Source organism: Sorex araneus, chromosome 2 (assembly GCF_027595985.1).
Source record: "Sorex araneus isolate mSorAra2 chromosome 2, mSorAra2.pri, whole genome shotgun sequence".
Classification (NCBI taxonomy): domain Eukaryota; kingdom Metazoa; phylum Chordata; class Mammalia; order Eulipotyphla; family Soricidae; genus Sorex; species Sorex araneus.
In genome coordinates, this window is record NC_073303.1 from 318,011,391 (window position 1) to 318,027,803 (window position 16,413).

The 16,413-nt window shown below is 43.2% G+C and overlaps 1 protein-coding gene across 2 annotated transcripts in view; it reads left to right on the forward strand.

The window, feature by feature from the left end:
• Window positions 1–16,413, forward strand: part of COBL (cordon-bleu WH2 repeat protein) — a 287,608-nt gene that overhangs the window by 236,514 nt on the left and 34,681 nt on the right. For both annotated transcript variants that reach the window (XM_055126472.1, XM_055126473.1), the window contains one exon: window positions 8,385–8,694. In XM_055126472.1, the coding sequence (XP_054982447.1) occupies window positions 8,385–8,694 (310 nt within the window). The remainder of the gene's footprint in view (window positions 1–8,384; window positions 8,695–16,413) is intronic.

Sequence of the window (16,413 nt, forward strand, 5' to 3'; positions counted from 1 at the left end):
CCTTGGGAAAAAGATGTGTGGCATCACCTTCCCCAACTTCAAACTCTACTACAAAGCAGTAGTAATTAGAACAGCATGGTATTGGTCTAGAAACAGACCTGCAGACCAATGGAACAAAGTTGAATATCCTGTCACAGACCCCCAAATATATGGACACTTAATCTTTAACAAAGGAGCAAGAAACATGAAGTGGAACAAGGAAAGCCTCTTCAATAAGTGGTGCTGGGAAAACTGAATAGCTACCTGCCAAAAAATGAACTCTGACCTCTGTCTACTGCCAGGCACAAAAGTTGGATCAAAGTGGATTAAAGACCTCAATATCAGACACGAATCTATAAGGTACATAGAGGAAAATGTAGACAGAACTTTCCATGACATTGAAGCTAAAAGCATCTTTCTTTTTAAATTTTTTTTAAATTTATTTTATTGAATCACCAAGTGGAAAGTTACAAAGTTCTCAGTCTTATATCTCAGTTACACAATGCTCAAACACCCATCCCTTCACCAGTGCCCATATTCCACCACCAATAAAAACAAAAAAAAAAGCAAAAACAAAACAAACAAACAAACAAAAAACAGTATACATCCCACCCCTCACCCCCCAACCCACCCCGTACGTGAGTGATAATTTCACTTCCTTTTCTCTTTACCTTGATTACATTCCAGATTTCAACACATAACTCACTATTGTTGTTAGAGTTTCAAAACAGACTCACTATTTTTGTTGGAATTTATCCCCTAAGAATACAGCTCTATTAACAGGGAAATATTTGATAATAAGTTTTCCACTGATAAGAATGAAGAGAAAATGTCGCGCGGCCGCGGTAGCGGCTGCGCGGTTTACAATTTCTGTATTATAGTAATTAAGTCCGCGAAGATTTAAGTTTGAAAATGAATCATTTCCCTTCCTGGAACAGCATGTAGCCAAAGTTAGTTCACAGTCTCCATACATGGGTACAAGCACTTGCTGGAACCCCAATTCCTAAAGCTGTCTCTGGTTCCCGCTCGTTCCACATCCACTGGCTCTGCAGAGGTATGGGCACCCGGGCCGAAAACCCGGCCGGCCACAGCTGAGCACCGGCCCCGGCTGGGGCTGGCCCTGCATCCTGCGGCTGTTTCAAGTTCAAAGCACACATTTTTTTTTTTCGCGCCAAAAGTTCATACCTTCTCAACGGACCCACAAAATGTCGGACACCACGCCTTCTCCCGGAGGGGAGAGAGACCAAGAAGGAAGGTTATTTCCTCCGTTAGCCAGCGTGGGGCAAAAGCTTAGTTCACAGTCTCCATACATGGGTGCAAGCACTTGCTGGAACCCCAATTCCTAAAGCTGTCTCTGGTTCCCGCTCCTTCCACATTAAAAGCATCTTTAAGGATGAAACAGCACTGACCATGCAAGTGGAAGCAAACATAAACAAATGGGACTACATCAAACTAAGAAACCTCTGCACTTCAAAAGAAACAGTGACCAAACTACAGAAAGATTCCACAGAATGGGAAAGGATATTTACCCAATACCCACCTGATAAGGGATTAATATCCAGGATATACAAGACACTAGTAGAATTGTATAAGAAAAAAACCTCCAACCCCATCAAAAAATGGGGAGAAGAAATGAACAGAAGTTTCCTCAAAAAAAAGAATACAGGGGCTGGAGCGATAGCACAGCAGGTAGGGTGTTTTCCTTGCACGCAGCCAACCTGGGTTTGAATCCCAGCATCCCATATGGTCCCCTGAGAACTGCCAGTAGTAATTCCTGAGTGAAGAGCCAGGAGTAACCCCTTTGCCATGCCTGGTGTGACCCAAAAACCCAAAAAGAAAAAAAAAAGAAGAATACAAATGGCCAAAAGGCACATTAAAAAATGTTCTGCATTACTAGTCATCAGGGACATGCAAAACAAAACAACAATGAGATATCATCTCACACCACAGAGACTGGCATGGCACACAATCAAAAGAACACAAGCAACCAGTGCTGGTGTGGATGTGGGGGAAAAGGGACGCTCCTTCACTGTTGGTGGGAATACCTACTGGTCCAGCCTTTCTGGAAAACAATATGGACAGTCCTTCAAAAAGTAGAAATTGAGCTTCCATATGATCCCACAATACCACTTCTGGAAATATATCCTGAGGATGCAAAAAGCACAGTAGAAATGATATCTGTAGCTATATGTTCATTGCAGCACTGTTCACAATAGCCAAAATCTGGAATCATCCCAAGTGCCTTAGAACAGATGATAAAGAATCTTTGGTACATCTACACAATAGAATACTATGCAGCTGTTAGGAGATATGAAGTCATGAAATTTGCTTCTAAATAGATAGATATGGAAGGTATCATAAGTGAAAGGAGTCAGAAATAAAGGGACAGACATAGAAGGACTGCACTCATTTGTGGAGTATAGAATAACATCACATGAGGCTGACACCCAAGGACAGTAGATACAATGGCCAGGAGGATTGCCCTATAGCTGGAAGCCTGCATCATGAGCAGAGGGGAGAAGGCAGATGGAATAGAGAAGGGATCACTAAGAAAATGATGGCTGGAGGAATCAGTCGGGGTAGGAGGTGTGCGCCAAAAGTAAATAATGGACCAAACATGATGACCTCTCAGTGTTTGTGTTGCAAGCCATAATGCCCACAAGTTGAGAGAGAGTATGGGGAATATTGTCTGCCATGAAGGCAGGGGAAGGGTGGGAAAGGGGTATACTGGGGATATTGGTGGTGGGGAATGTGCACTGGTGAAGGGATGGGTGTTTTATCATTGTGTGATTGTAACCCAAACATGAAAGCTTGTAACTATATCACAGTGATTCAATAAAATTTCAAAAAAGCACATTTTATAGCATTGCATTTTCGGCAGGTATGAGGGTGGTAGGACTGGTCTCAAAACATGGAAGGTAACTGAAGTAGAGAAAGAGTTTGCAAATTGTCTGCCATACAGGCAGGGGGAGGTGTGGAATGGGGTGGGGGTGAATCTGGGAATTTTGTTGGTGGAAGGGATGGGTTTTTGACCATATGATCAAAGTTCAAACATGAGATTTTTGTTACTGTACCTCACAGTGAATTAATTAAAATACTTAAAAATAAATAAATAAAAAAATGAAGTAATGACTGAATTTCATGTGACATAAAATAAAGTAAGACCATTTCATTTTTTTCTGCAGTTGTACCCAAAAAGGGATAGAGCTTGAAATAAATTACTAAATAGATAATAAATAGGGAAATAGACAATAATTGCCATAGATTGTTTATCTCAAATGATTCACCTTCTCTTCATGCCAGACTGAGTCTCTTGGCAAGTTGGAAACTTCCTGGAATATTAAAATGTCTAAGGTGATGATTAAATACAACGTTTGCTTTCAAACACTAGACAATCTGGAAGTAAGGTTTTTGTTTTGATGATGAAAACCAAAGCAGCAACTTAGCATAGGTAATCTTAAATAAGATTCATTGAACATTTTCCTGGTCAATGAATCTCAATTTGATTTTTAACTAACACATGATCCTTTGTGATTTTGAATGAACCTGCCCCTTTTATTGGCCTGTAAGTATATGTTTCACCAACATATACCCGAAGGAATTGAAATAATTTGTTGGCTAGTGCTTCTTTCATGATTTGGCCAAGTAGAAACTGTATACACACTACAGGGGACATCGGATTCAGCGGCAGGCAAATAATATTTAGACATTTCATGAAATATTTTATCCACATGTTCATACTAGCATGTGAATTTTCATCTAAGATGCAGAATGCCAGACATTAGGGTGGCTGACAATGCAATATTGAGGAAGAATCATTTTTTAATATTAAAGAAAGGATACATTTCATAGTGTACTACATAGGTTTCAGGTGTGCCTTGAATCTCCTCTATATAATGCATGACATTACTTCCAAAGTTTTGATTGTTTTTTCACCATAAAGTTAGTTCCTTTTATTCAGTTAACCCCATTTGTTCATTTTAGTTCATTTGTTCCTTAACAGACCATATACTGAGTAAAATTATAAAGTATTTCCCTTGTTCTCCATTCACTCACACTATCCCGATTGCTGCTCAAGGCAGGATTTAATCTTTTGAAAAATAACAATACTATTCCATTGTGAGTATATACTATGTCTGTTTACCCATTTATCTGTCCATAAATAATTACGTTGTTTCCAGCTTATTTGGGGGGGCCACTCCTGGTGGTGCTCAAGGGTTATTTCTAGCATTATGCCCAGGGACTACTTCTGGTGCTACTCAGGGCACCATATGTGGTGCTAGGGAGTCAATACAGGTTGTCACAGGCAATGGAAGCCCTGTACTGGCCGTACTGTCTAATAAACATTTGGGTACATGTACTTCTTTGAATTAGTGTTTTCATAGTCTTCAGATAAATATTCAGGAAAAGAATAACTACATTTCCATTTTTCATATTTTTGATGAATCTCCTTTATTCCTTGCAGAGAGCAGCTGCACATTCTCCCCAGTAGTGTTCAAAGGGTTCCGTCTACCCTCACCCCCCGGAACTCCTGTGATCTTCTCTTTGGGATAACGGTCATTCACCAGCTCATTGTTTTTATTTGCATTTCCCTAATAAAAAATTGTGGATATCTTGTCACTGATCTATTGGCAGTCTGTGAAGAAATTCCTATTCATATTCTTTGCCTATTTTTTTTAATCAGGTGTTTGTTTTTGTTGTTGTTCCATCTTAGGGTTTTTTTTAATCTTGAAATACCTCTTTACAATGTATGAGTTATAAATACCTTCTCACATTCAGTAGTGACGTGTTTCTATTCTTATTTAACTGTGCGGAAACTTTTTTAAATGTCATCTCATTTGCTTTTGTTTCTCTCTCTGTTGCAGTCAAATCCCTAGAGATAATGCAAAGGCTTATAGTCAAGATCTATTGCTATATTCTCTTTTAGGTATTTTACAATTTCCGGCGTTACATTCAAGTCTTGAATCCATTTCTGAATTAATTTTTCTGTATAGTATGAGATAGTGATCTAGTTTTCTTCTGTAGCATGTGGTTCTCCAGTTTTCCCAGAATCATTCATTGGAGAGACTTTCCTTTCTTCATTGTATATTGTTGGTTGGGATTTACATTTGGGCTCAGGATTGTTGTTTTACTATTTGGGTTTTTTAGAAATTCCAAATAAATTTCATGACTTTGTAGGATTTCTATTTTTTGTTATGACTGTCATTTTGACAGTAAGTCTTATGAGAACCAGCTTGCTTACTTTAGAGAAGTGTGAAAAGATTGCTCAGAATAAACATGGACAGCAATAAGAGCGTTTAATTCCATCTTCCTGCTACCCTTAATTTTAGACAGAATTCCCAGTTTCAGAACATCACAGTGAGAGTAACAAATTGTATCCACAGTGTGACCTAGGAAATAGGACCTGGTCCCCAGTCTTATGCTAGCACAGGCAACTCAGGTACACCCTCGGGCTGGGGAATAGGGGTTTGGAAAGACATCTGTTTAAAATGATAAAGGAAAAATCTTCAGTGCCATTCTCCTAATTAAATTGTCAACATATATTGTAGCTCTTGGGGTTCCAATGGGAACTGTCAGGTTGAGGGGATAAAAGCAGGATGAGTGAGTGAGGTAGGGTGGCTGATCCTAGCGGACGGCAGTGTTGGCTACCAACAAATTGCAAGAAACCTCCTCACAAAGTAAACTCACCCCAGCGAGAGCCGCATAGGAACTTCCACTCAGGTCTTCGAACAGCAAACTCCAGAGCTGCAAACTCCCCTGAAGTGTTTCCTAAAGGTCCTTGCACAGGTCTGTCTAGCTTTGCTCACACTGACCTCTCTTAATGGCCTGCAGCCCACGTCCCAACCCTGAGCTGGGTCATGAGTTCCCCCCAGAAGTTCCTCCTGCCTCCCCACCTTTTGCCACTGCAGGTGGCATGACTCCATGTTGCTTCTCTTGGGACATTTAGCATCATCCTTCTAGTCCTAAGTGATTCTCACCTTATGCAGGCAAGGTCCTGAGAGCAGAGTCCACGTCACTTGTTCTGGCCGCCAGCACCGGTGCCCAGGTGGCCTTACCTCAGCACCCGTGGAATGATTTCACAGAGGGGATGGCCCCCAGAGGGCATGTAGAACCTCTGCGGCCAGCTTCCATAGCACACGCATGGGTAATGACCACATGACCCTGCTCGATGAGATGGTTAATCTACGTGGCAGTTGACTGGATGGAGACCACTGACTCTCAGGGTGTTTTTGTTTTTCCCTCACAATTTCTGAAGGCTGTAAACAAACTCAGTTAAATCCCTTCATTCTTGATCATCCAACTGCATGAAGATGGGACTGCCAACCCCTGTGCCTCCCCAGCCCACTCCTCCTCCAGGGCCACATTCTGCATTCACAGGGGCTGTGTGTCTGGAACCCTTCCCACCACGGCAGTCCTGTGGCCAGCAGGAGGGGCCCGCTGAGAATTCTGCCTGCAGGGAAAGTTCCTCATGCTCCTTCACACTTAGTGGTAGCTTGGGCAGTAACAGGAGCCATGATTGAGTGGCTTATCAGTGATGTCTGCTACCTTCTCCTTCCCCTGAATGTGAACACACCAGGGCATTGTCATCCTGAGCCTCCTTGACTGTAAGTCTGGAATCAGTATCCACAGGTAGAATCAGAGCCTGTTCTTTGCCTGGTCTGGGCCTGCTGTGATTGCAGAGTGGCGAGCACTGTGCTAGGTGTTACACAAGTCCCTCCACAGTCCTCTGTGTGCTCTATCACAGGCACCTGCCCTGCTGGATTGGAACCCAGACTCTGGGACCTCCAACATGCTTTCTCACTGTTCCGTGATGTCTGTACACCACACAGAAGAAAGACAATGTTTGTACTCCACTGGCTCAGTGATGGTGACATAGGAAGGAGATCTGGATTTGCCATCTGGGCAGTCCATGACAGCCATGTACTGTGGCAGCATAGTGGTGCCAGCACAGGGGTGGCTGAGGGAAGGAGACACCGGGCAGGGCTGAGACCCAAAGTGACTATTCTAGCTCTGACAGCTTCTTGGGAAGCCATGAGAAGGAAAATATTGGTATGAAGCCACAGGAGGATTCCTTCTCCTTCCTTGCCCTCTAATTAGGAGGCCTGCAGCAGGAGAAGGGAAGGAGGCAGGAAGGAAGAAATGACTTAAGATGCATTCACTGCCTTTAGCTCTACTGCCCTGTGCATTTGGTCTTTTCTGAAACCCTGCCTTCATGTTCTTTTCTGTACTTTGAGCCCTTTTGTGGATTTTGCTTTTCAATTGTTTACTTTATTGTTCTGAAATAAGCCGACACCTGAAGGACTTTTCTTTTTGGTGCTTTTTTAGTTCTGTTAATTCTATGTTGCTAGTCTGCTGTCCAGCTGAAATCCTATTACTGTATAATTATGATGTCATTTCACCATTGGGGCATGATTATGGGGAACTTTCCCTAAGTATGTCTGTTGTCTTTATTCATTTTAGGCATCCAACAACTGACTATTGGAGAAATGATGTCTAAAGAAATGTAGTTTAAAGAAACTACAATATAATACAGACATATTTTCTTATACTATAATAAATTGATTTAGGATCATATGCCTTGAGGTTCTGAAATTATATATCTATTTCTGCATTGTTTTAAATTCTGGCATACTACTAAGCCAGAACCATAGCTATTGTCTACCTAAAATCAGCTCAAATATATATATTTTTTCTCCTCCATGTGTGGAATTGTCTGTGACCTTAGAGAACCTAGTAAGGAAAAAAACTGAATGTTTTTCGTCTTACACTCATTGTGCCTCAGAGAAGCAGTACAGATGTACTGCAGAGATGGCTTTAGTGCTCCCATTGTTAATATTTGTGAGTAATGGAAATTGGGCTTTTAGCATTGGCAGAATTTTTCATATATAATCATTCTCTGCAGAAAAAAATTAAAATCTCCTACTGCTAATTCAGCGATAATCTTAACCAAACTACTTTCATTCTGATTTTTTCATTTTTTTCTTGAAAATTTCTTTTTGCAAGAACGTCATTTAAACCAAAGCAGTCTTTAACATAAAAATGAAGTTACAGCCAAATATTGGCCAATGGTGTCATTGGTACTGTAATCAAATGTTCTTCCCTAGAATGTGTCAGAAATGTCCAATCTTTTCTAACTTTATCTGTTTTTTGAACCCTTATTTTAATTTTGTACAAAGAACTCAGTTTTACACAACTCAGATTAAAACAGGGATCAGACTGGAAATCACTGCATCTGCTATATCGTTAGTCTGAATTTTAAAATGTTTGCTCATGTTGTATAAGGATGAAAATTCAGAAAGCTGATTCACAGAATGCAGATTTTGGAGGGAGGATATTTCCGTGGTGTGCTGGTTGGGTCACATTGGACCTGCAGCCTCTGTGACCAGTGCTTGTGTTTTACCCAGTGAGCCTGCCCCTGCAGCCCGAGAGTCACTGCAGTGCAGATGGGGTCTCGTCTGTGCCAGCAGAGGCCGAGGAGACCATGTCTGTTGGCAGCTGCTTCGCATCAGAAGACACAACAGAGGACTCGGGGGTCATGAGCTCCCCGTCAGACATCATCTCTCTCGACTCACAACGTGACAGCACCAAATCCAAGGACAAGTGGGCCACAGACCAGGAGGACTACAGTGACCAGGACCTGGCTGCAACTCCAGACTCAGGCCTCCAGAGGAGCCCCTCCTGGGAAGGGAGCGACTCAGGAAACCAGCATCCCAGGTGAGTCATGGCACAGCCAGGAGGAAGAGGGAGAGAGGGGGCTCTGGGCATGGTGAGCCAATGAATAGTGAGAGTGGCTCAGCATGTGCTCTGCATATGGGAGGGCTGGGTGCCATCTTCGACACCACATGGTCTCCTGAGCACTGAACAGGGAGTAACTTTTGAGTATCACTGTGGCCCCTAAACCAAAAAATCAGAGTCCCCTGCTGTTGTTACCTAGCAAGTTGTTACCTCCCTAGTTGGGGGAGGGGGGGTTGCTTTTGCTTTTCACGGTCTTGTCTTCATGCTGTGTCTGTGCATGCAAGTATTCATAAAGAACAGCTCGTATTTCCATGTTTTCCCTCTTCAGATAAATAATACAATTTTTCAGTATACTTTCTCACTTGACCTGGTCTTGCTATTTATCCACAGTGATGTGTGTTGTCTGTTCAATGATGGGTCTTTCATTTTGTCAGTGGACACATGAGTTCTAGCTCTTCACTGAACAGGAAGAGTTGTACGTATGCATGAGGTTTTCTCCAAGAGAGAGTACTGGGCCTTCAGACAGACTCACCCTCAGCCATATGGAATGTTGATGAGCTGATCTCCAAAGGGACGAGGTTACTTTGGAGTAACCTTGATACACCTTCCCTTCTGCTGCCGTGGATGTTGTCTCGCACCCTTTCTTTCCCTCTTTGGCTGGTGGGTCACAGAACAGGCTCAAGTGTTTCTCAAGGGCTGCACACCTGGAGCTCTCACACGAGTCAGGTAAGTCACACATTTTCATTGCAGTGCCCATGCAGTTTGATTAAAGTGCTCCCCAGGTCTCATTGCAGTGATAACCAGGGTGGCACTTCCTAGCCACGTGCTCATAGATCCTGTAGTGGTGGCCACTGGGGGCAGATTTAGTTGTGCTTTTTGCATGCACCTGACTAGTGTGATAAACAAAAAATTGCTTGTGGCTCTGGAAGTCATAGACTCAAATAGCAGAACCAAAGAGATCACAGTTGGCTAGACAATGGTGCCAGGGATTGAACTCTTGGTAATGTGCTCACAGGGGTGGGGCTCGAAGCCTGGGTTTTTCAGCGGTTTTGCCTCTGTGGACCCTTTCCAACTTGGTTTCCTTCCTATGGTCTTCCATTCAAATGGTTGTCCCCAATCTCACGCCGTGATCTTGCCTTTTGTAAGGTTTTCACCTGTAGCCCCTTTGGAATAGTCGGGGAGGAGATAGAAGGGAGCCTGTGACTCTAGCTGAGGGTGCTTCGCCCAGCCACTGAGCTATCCCAAGCCCCTCTCAGACTTCAGTTTTCCCCAATATTTCAGATGAGTATTCAGTATTTCATCTGTTTTGGGCAGCATGTGGGTCTCAAGTATAATTTTATTTTGTTTTCGTTTACAGATATTGGCTAGTAAGGATAAGGCAGAGTCTTTCTTTTTTTGCTTTTGAGCTATGCCCAGCTGTGCTCAGAGCTTACTCCCAGTTCTGCAGCCAGGGATCACTCCTGGCAAGACTCAGGGACCATATGTGTTGCCAGGGATTGAATCTAGGTTAACCCTATGCAAGGGAGCTACCTACCTGCTATCTTATCTCTCCAGATCCATCTTTGGATCATCATAAATGTTCATCAGAATTTGGTGTCGAGTTTACTTTGGAGTGTGGTGTCAAGATCATTATTTTTCCCCGCACTGTTTTACTTTAGCCCTACATCAGTCTTCTCTATGTTTCTCCTTCCAGTTCCCTTTTCCAGATTACTGGTTTCCAGCTTCCCTTTCCAAACATGCACACAGTGCATATAAACACTGATAGAAATGAATCAGACAACAAAAAATATTATTCATAAGCTAAGAACCAGAATGACTGAATGATTTTTTTTTCATGTTTTATTCCAACCTTGTCCACCTGCACATTCAAGCCTAAATTTGGCTGGTGTAATTGTGTAAATATTATTTTCTTGTTTTAACCTAGCAGTTTGTTAGAGCATTTCCCAATGTTGTTATAAAGACTCTAATAATTTTAACATTAAGAATAATTCTAGGGGACTGGTTGCCAGAGTGATAGTACAGCAGATAGAATGCTTGCCTTGCTTGTGGCTGACCTAGGTTAAATCCCAGATCCTGAGTGCTACCAACAGTGATCTCCGAGTGCAGGACCAGGAGTAAGCCCTAAGCTCTGCTGGGTGTGGCAAAAAAAGACAAAAACAAACCAAAACCAAAAAACATAAAATAGTTCTAGGTGACTGGAGAGATGCTACAGTGTGGAAGATTCTTAACCTGGCATGTGCCTGGCCCAGGTTCTGTTCCCAGCACCACCCTCCAAAAGTGATCCCTAAGCTCAGAGCCAGGAGCAGGGGCACAAAAAAAAAAGTAATAATTCTAAGGCCAGTTCATACTCAGTGAAAGGGAATCAGAATGCAGTGTTCAATCCATTTCTCCCTCATTTGACTGAGATTGATGAATTGGTTGGAGGGTTTGCATCCACGAGAAAAGAAAACAATCATGAGATTTCCTTCCTAGCACATTTAACAGCAAGAAAAGCTTTCTACAGTAATCTCCAACTCTGTTCTTTAGTTTACATAGAAGTTGTGCATATTGAATTCTTCATCTGGAAATAATCATTCAAAAGAGCCCTCTGTATCCCCTTCCCGCTTCTGGGGATAATAGTTTGTTTTTCTGCACTTACGGCCTCATGTAAATCAGTTTCTCCAAATGTGTGGATCGGTGTCTGTGGCTAGTGGGGATAATCAAGGGTACTTTGGAACATGGTTCTTTATCCAGAGGCAGCTGGCATGCTCTGCTACCCTCACCCCAGGAGTGCCAGAAGCCTAGAGTCACTTGGTGGAGAAGACACCAGGTGGGGTTCCACCACCCCCGGGAGCTGCTAAGCCTTCCAGAACCCGCTTAACCTTGTCCAGCTTGTGCATGCGCGACTCAGAGCTCCAAAGCCCTAGGGTGTAGTGGCCCGGGAGCCTCAGAGCGCAGGGCCGAGCGCTCCATTGTCAGCTGTGTCTCCTGGAAATGGAGCCCCACGAGTCTGTGGCAGGGCCTTTCTCCCCAGGCCTTCGGTTAGTGTCTGACGATGGAGGCTGATCTCTGGAGCCCTCAGTCCTGGGTGTTGAACACTTATTTGTGCCAGGATTTGTGATGATTCTCTGCTCAAAACTCTCTTGTAAATAACCTTAAGTTGATTTTTTACATAGAAGTTATATCCACAGGCACAAATACTCAGAGATTTCCACAGTCTGTCACATGCCAGTTTGCAAATATTTGATTTTCAGTACGTTTTTGAGTTCCCTATAGGCTGGGCCTGTCGTGAGAGGAGGCTTCTAAACCCTGGTGCCTCCGAGCACACTGTTCTCTCCAGAGAGAACCTTAGCCTTCATCTACCTGTGACGCTCAGAGCTAACAGACTCAGAGTGGCTGAGTTTTGAAGGGAAGCCAAAAATCTAGATTTTGATGTGAAATCTTCGAAGTTTAAAGATTAGCAACCTGTTCAGATTTTCCAAGTCAACCGCAGCACGCCTCTGCATGATCTGGCTCCAGATCACGTGACACTGAATGAGCATGCCTCGGTCCTGCTTCCTCCTCTCTTGCGGATATATGTGCATTGCTCAGATATTTCCTGTGCTGAAACTCTTGACAATATCTCATCACAGGTACATTTGGGAAGTTATAATTGCAATCTGTTAGTAGAATGTTTTTCTCAGTGGAGTGGTGAACTCTCCTACAGATTTTGTCACAAAGAAACCTGTGCCCCCGGGGACAGCCTCTCCCTTTAGTGCCCTTCGCTGGGTGCTACATGACCCTGCTGGGGGTGCTGTCTCATGTGAGCACTCTCCAGTGCGGCCACACTTATCTCATACACTCACACACCTCCCTCGTTTGGACAGAGAACACACCCCCTCCTGGTCATAGTGCTCCCCAGTGGTTGTTCCATGGTCCTGCCCATGACATAGGATGGTAATAACCCCAGCCCAGAGTTTATGAAGGCTGGAGGGACATTGTGACGTTAGACCAGGGTGTAGGGCTGACAAGTACAGGTTGACCAGACATCAGGTCTGCAAAACACAGGCAATCTGTGGCAGGCCCCGTTGATCTGTGACCAGAGTAACCAGGGGCCCAGTTTAATAAGATGAGGACCGATGCTGAGAAGCTAACAAGCCAGAATGAAACCAGTACAGTAGAGTAGACCCCAGCGCAACTCACAGAGGCTGCACTTCACCTTGGCCACTTGTACATAAACCTGAATCTGGACACAGCCTGAGCTTCCCATGTGTTCAGAAAACAGTAGGAATAATTGAGAGAGTAATGAGAGGCAGCATTTTCTAACATTTGGTATTCTCATGGAGAATGAACAGAATGAACAATAACCTGGCATACCTCATTCAGCCAACCTGTAGAATGTCTCATCATGCCTCTGAGGAGTATTTTTTGTGAAGACCAACATTGTTTAGGAGCAACTTGAATGGATGATGCCACTGGTAACCTTCTTCATTCCCCGTGTGAGTCTGATACCTTGCGCAGCTAATCCCAAGAAACTCTTTGTGTTCCCAGAGGGCTATTTTCCTGCTTGAGAAGCAGCCAGGATCCAGAGCTTGGCCTTAACAGCCCTCTCTCGCCTCCTTGAATACCAGCCAGCACTTTGAGGTTCAGGCACAGCAGATATTGCTCTTTGCTGTGACTGGAAAATTGTATCTCTCTAAATAGGAGTGGACTCTGAACAGATATAAAGCCCGCCTAGGGGCTTCAGACAAGCTCAGTTTGCAAACATTAGGGGCCATGTTAGATAAGAATTGGTCATGGTATTCAACTTGGTTCCCATGACTCTATACTATTGTGAACCATGTAAGACCTTTGTGTAATATCTGCAAGCCTAAAAAGTTTATCCTAATTTGGTTGGAGCTTTTCTCCTTTTTGCACTTGAAGTCGTTAAAAACTATGTAGCCTCTCTAAGAACTAATGTTTCCTAAGGTTCTATTTTGACAACTTGGAGATAACGCTCTTTCCTCAAGAACTCCTGTCACCTATCTCATGAGAAACTGTCAGGCAGCCCCCAGCTGCTGGAATTCCTCCATCATAAGCTATAATGTGTGATAAGTTCTTCAGCACAAGAGCCAAGGGCCTATTTTCGGTGCCAGGGCTTGTGCTTCGAGACCATGTTTGCCGCCAGAGTCACTGCTCCATCACAGGCAGCTTTGGATGGCCTCCACTGAATGCCCATGGGGCCAAGTTCTTAAATGGGAGAATCTCAGAGTAAATATTGGTCTTGTAAAAGCAGCAAGTGTGAGTGATTGGCAATTATTGTAATACATTGTATGCTATGATCTGAAAATGATGTTTTCTGTCAAGTCATTTGATTGGGTGCAATTATAATTTTTCATTGTCAAATGTTTAATGCCCTCAACTCAAACTTGGCACAGTAAGTAGAATATCAAATTCCTAGAATCTTCCTTTAAACTCATTACAACCAGCAAATAAGTTTCTTATGAAATAATTCAGGGGCTGGGGATGTGTCTTAATAGAGTACTTGTCTTGCATATGTCAGGCCCTGGCTCAATCCTGAAAAGGAAAGGGAAGGAGAGGGAAATGGAGGAAAGCAGAAAGAGACAGGGATGGAGAGGAAATAATTCAGCCCAAGATTATGTGTGCAACAGAAATGCCCACATAGTGAAAACCCCTCCTTCTGGAAATGCTTAAAGTTAATCTCCACATGCATAGTTCTACCCTTAATGGCACTTATGACAGCATTTGCTTGAAGAGCTTCTTATAAATATAATTTTTTCTCTTATATATGACCTAGTCCATATTCCTTATAATTAAAGAAATAAATGCCCACAGTAAAAAAAAAAAAAAAAAGTTTTTAGCCATACTTGCCTTAGGTCACATGTGCACTTTGCCAGTGATACATGCCCTTGGGCAGAGATTTTATCTCTTCTTTCAGCTTCATTGTCATATAAATGAGATACACCATTACTGCCTTTACTGCCAGTGATTGCAAAACTTCCAAAAAATGGTAGCTACTGATGGTGGTGGTGATATTACTTAATATTGTCTGATATAAAAGTAGAAATTTTATTTGTTGGGTAATTCCTGTGTCTGACTACCAACTTCTTCTTTAATTTTCTTTGTTTTAGGGGTGTGTGTGTGAGAGAGAGAGAGAGAGAGAGAGAGAGAGAGAGAGAGAGAGAGAGAGAGAGAGAGAACTGATTTCTCCTATTAATTTAAGGGAGAGTTATGGTAAAAGTAGCTTTATTTCTAAACCCTTGAATCAAAGTAATCTGTATATCAAGATTATTGTGTATCTTAACCCTATGGAAATGTGAGGAATAGATGAGACATTTAGGAAGTGGGTTTTAGGCTCTATACTTTTAATGGGACCACTCTGAAATTATGTGAAAAGCCTCAAAAAGTCACATGCATTGCTTCGACAGAGGTAGAGGAGGCCTCCCCATGTTGCTGACCATCTTCTTTCCCCTCCACCTGGTCATCTCTAAGGTTCTGTCTGATTTCCCGGTTGTCAGTGAGTGGGGTGTGATGGCTAGAGGTGACAGCCTGTGTCCCTGCCTGCAGAAATAATGGCTCAGTAGCTGCAGGGAGTGAGGCTGATGGCACAGTCAGGGTAGACTCTTAGGGGTGGAGTCTGATGGCAGAGGTCAGGGTGGTCTCTCTGGGTGGGGGGCTGATGGCACGGGTCAGGGTAGACTCTCTGGGGACCTGGGGGGTGGGGTTGGTGGTGCTGATGGCAGTCAGGGTGGACTCTTGGGGGTGGAGGAGTCTGATGGCAGAGGTCAGGGTAGACTCTCTGGGTGGGGGGCTGATGGCACAAGTCAGGGTAGACTCTTTGTGGACCTGGGGCCGGGGGTGAGGTGGCACTGATGGCACAGTCAGGGTGAACTCTGGGGAAGGGGCTGGACTCCCACTAACTTTTGAGAGTCTAGGGATTTTGTGACCGAAATTTGTCTGCCTTTCGGAGCATTTGAAACATTTTATAGAATCTGTCACTGTCACTGTCATCCCGTTGCTCATCAATTTGTTCGAGTGGGCACCAGTAACGTCTCTCATTGTGAGACTTGTTGTTACTGTTTTTGGCATATACAATATGACACAGATAGCTTGCCAGGCTCTACCGTGCAGGCGCAATACTCACGGTAGCTTGCCAGGCTCTCTGAGAGGGGCGGAAGAATCAAACACAGGTCGGCCTCATGAAAGGCCTCATGAACAGTTCCCTACCACTGAGGCAAAGAACTGTTTTTTTTATAAAATCTAAGACCTTAAATTTAGTGTTCAGAAGCACTGTGACCATAGGAGCATTTAGAAGAATTTAACACTCTCTAGACATATGGAACTTTGTAGCCCCATTTACAAAGGTGTATTTAGAAATCATTTGATGCAGCCTTATTTGCAGTAATCCAGAAATGGGAGCAACTAAGTACCAATAAACCAGTTAACTAAAGTACCAATAAAAAGTTTTGTATGTAATAGAGTATTATTCTAATATCAGGAAAATAAGCCTGCCATTTGCAACATGGATAGAATTTCAAGGCTTTAGACCAAAATGAGGTCATCTGGATAGAGGAAGATACATGCTATATGGCATCACACATGTGGAATAAAAACAAAAGGAAATATCCAACTCATAGAAAAGTGTAGAAGAAAATCTGTGGCTAGTTGCCAGGGACTGAGGGATGCGGACCAGGGAGAGCTTATAACATGCCAGATAAAATAAAAAACTGGAGATCTTGG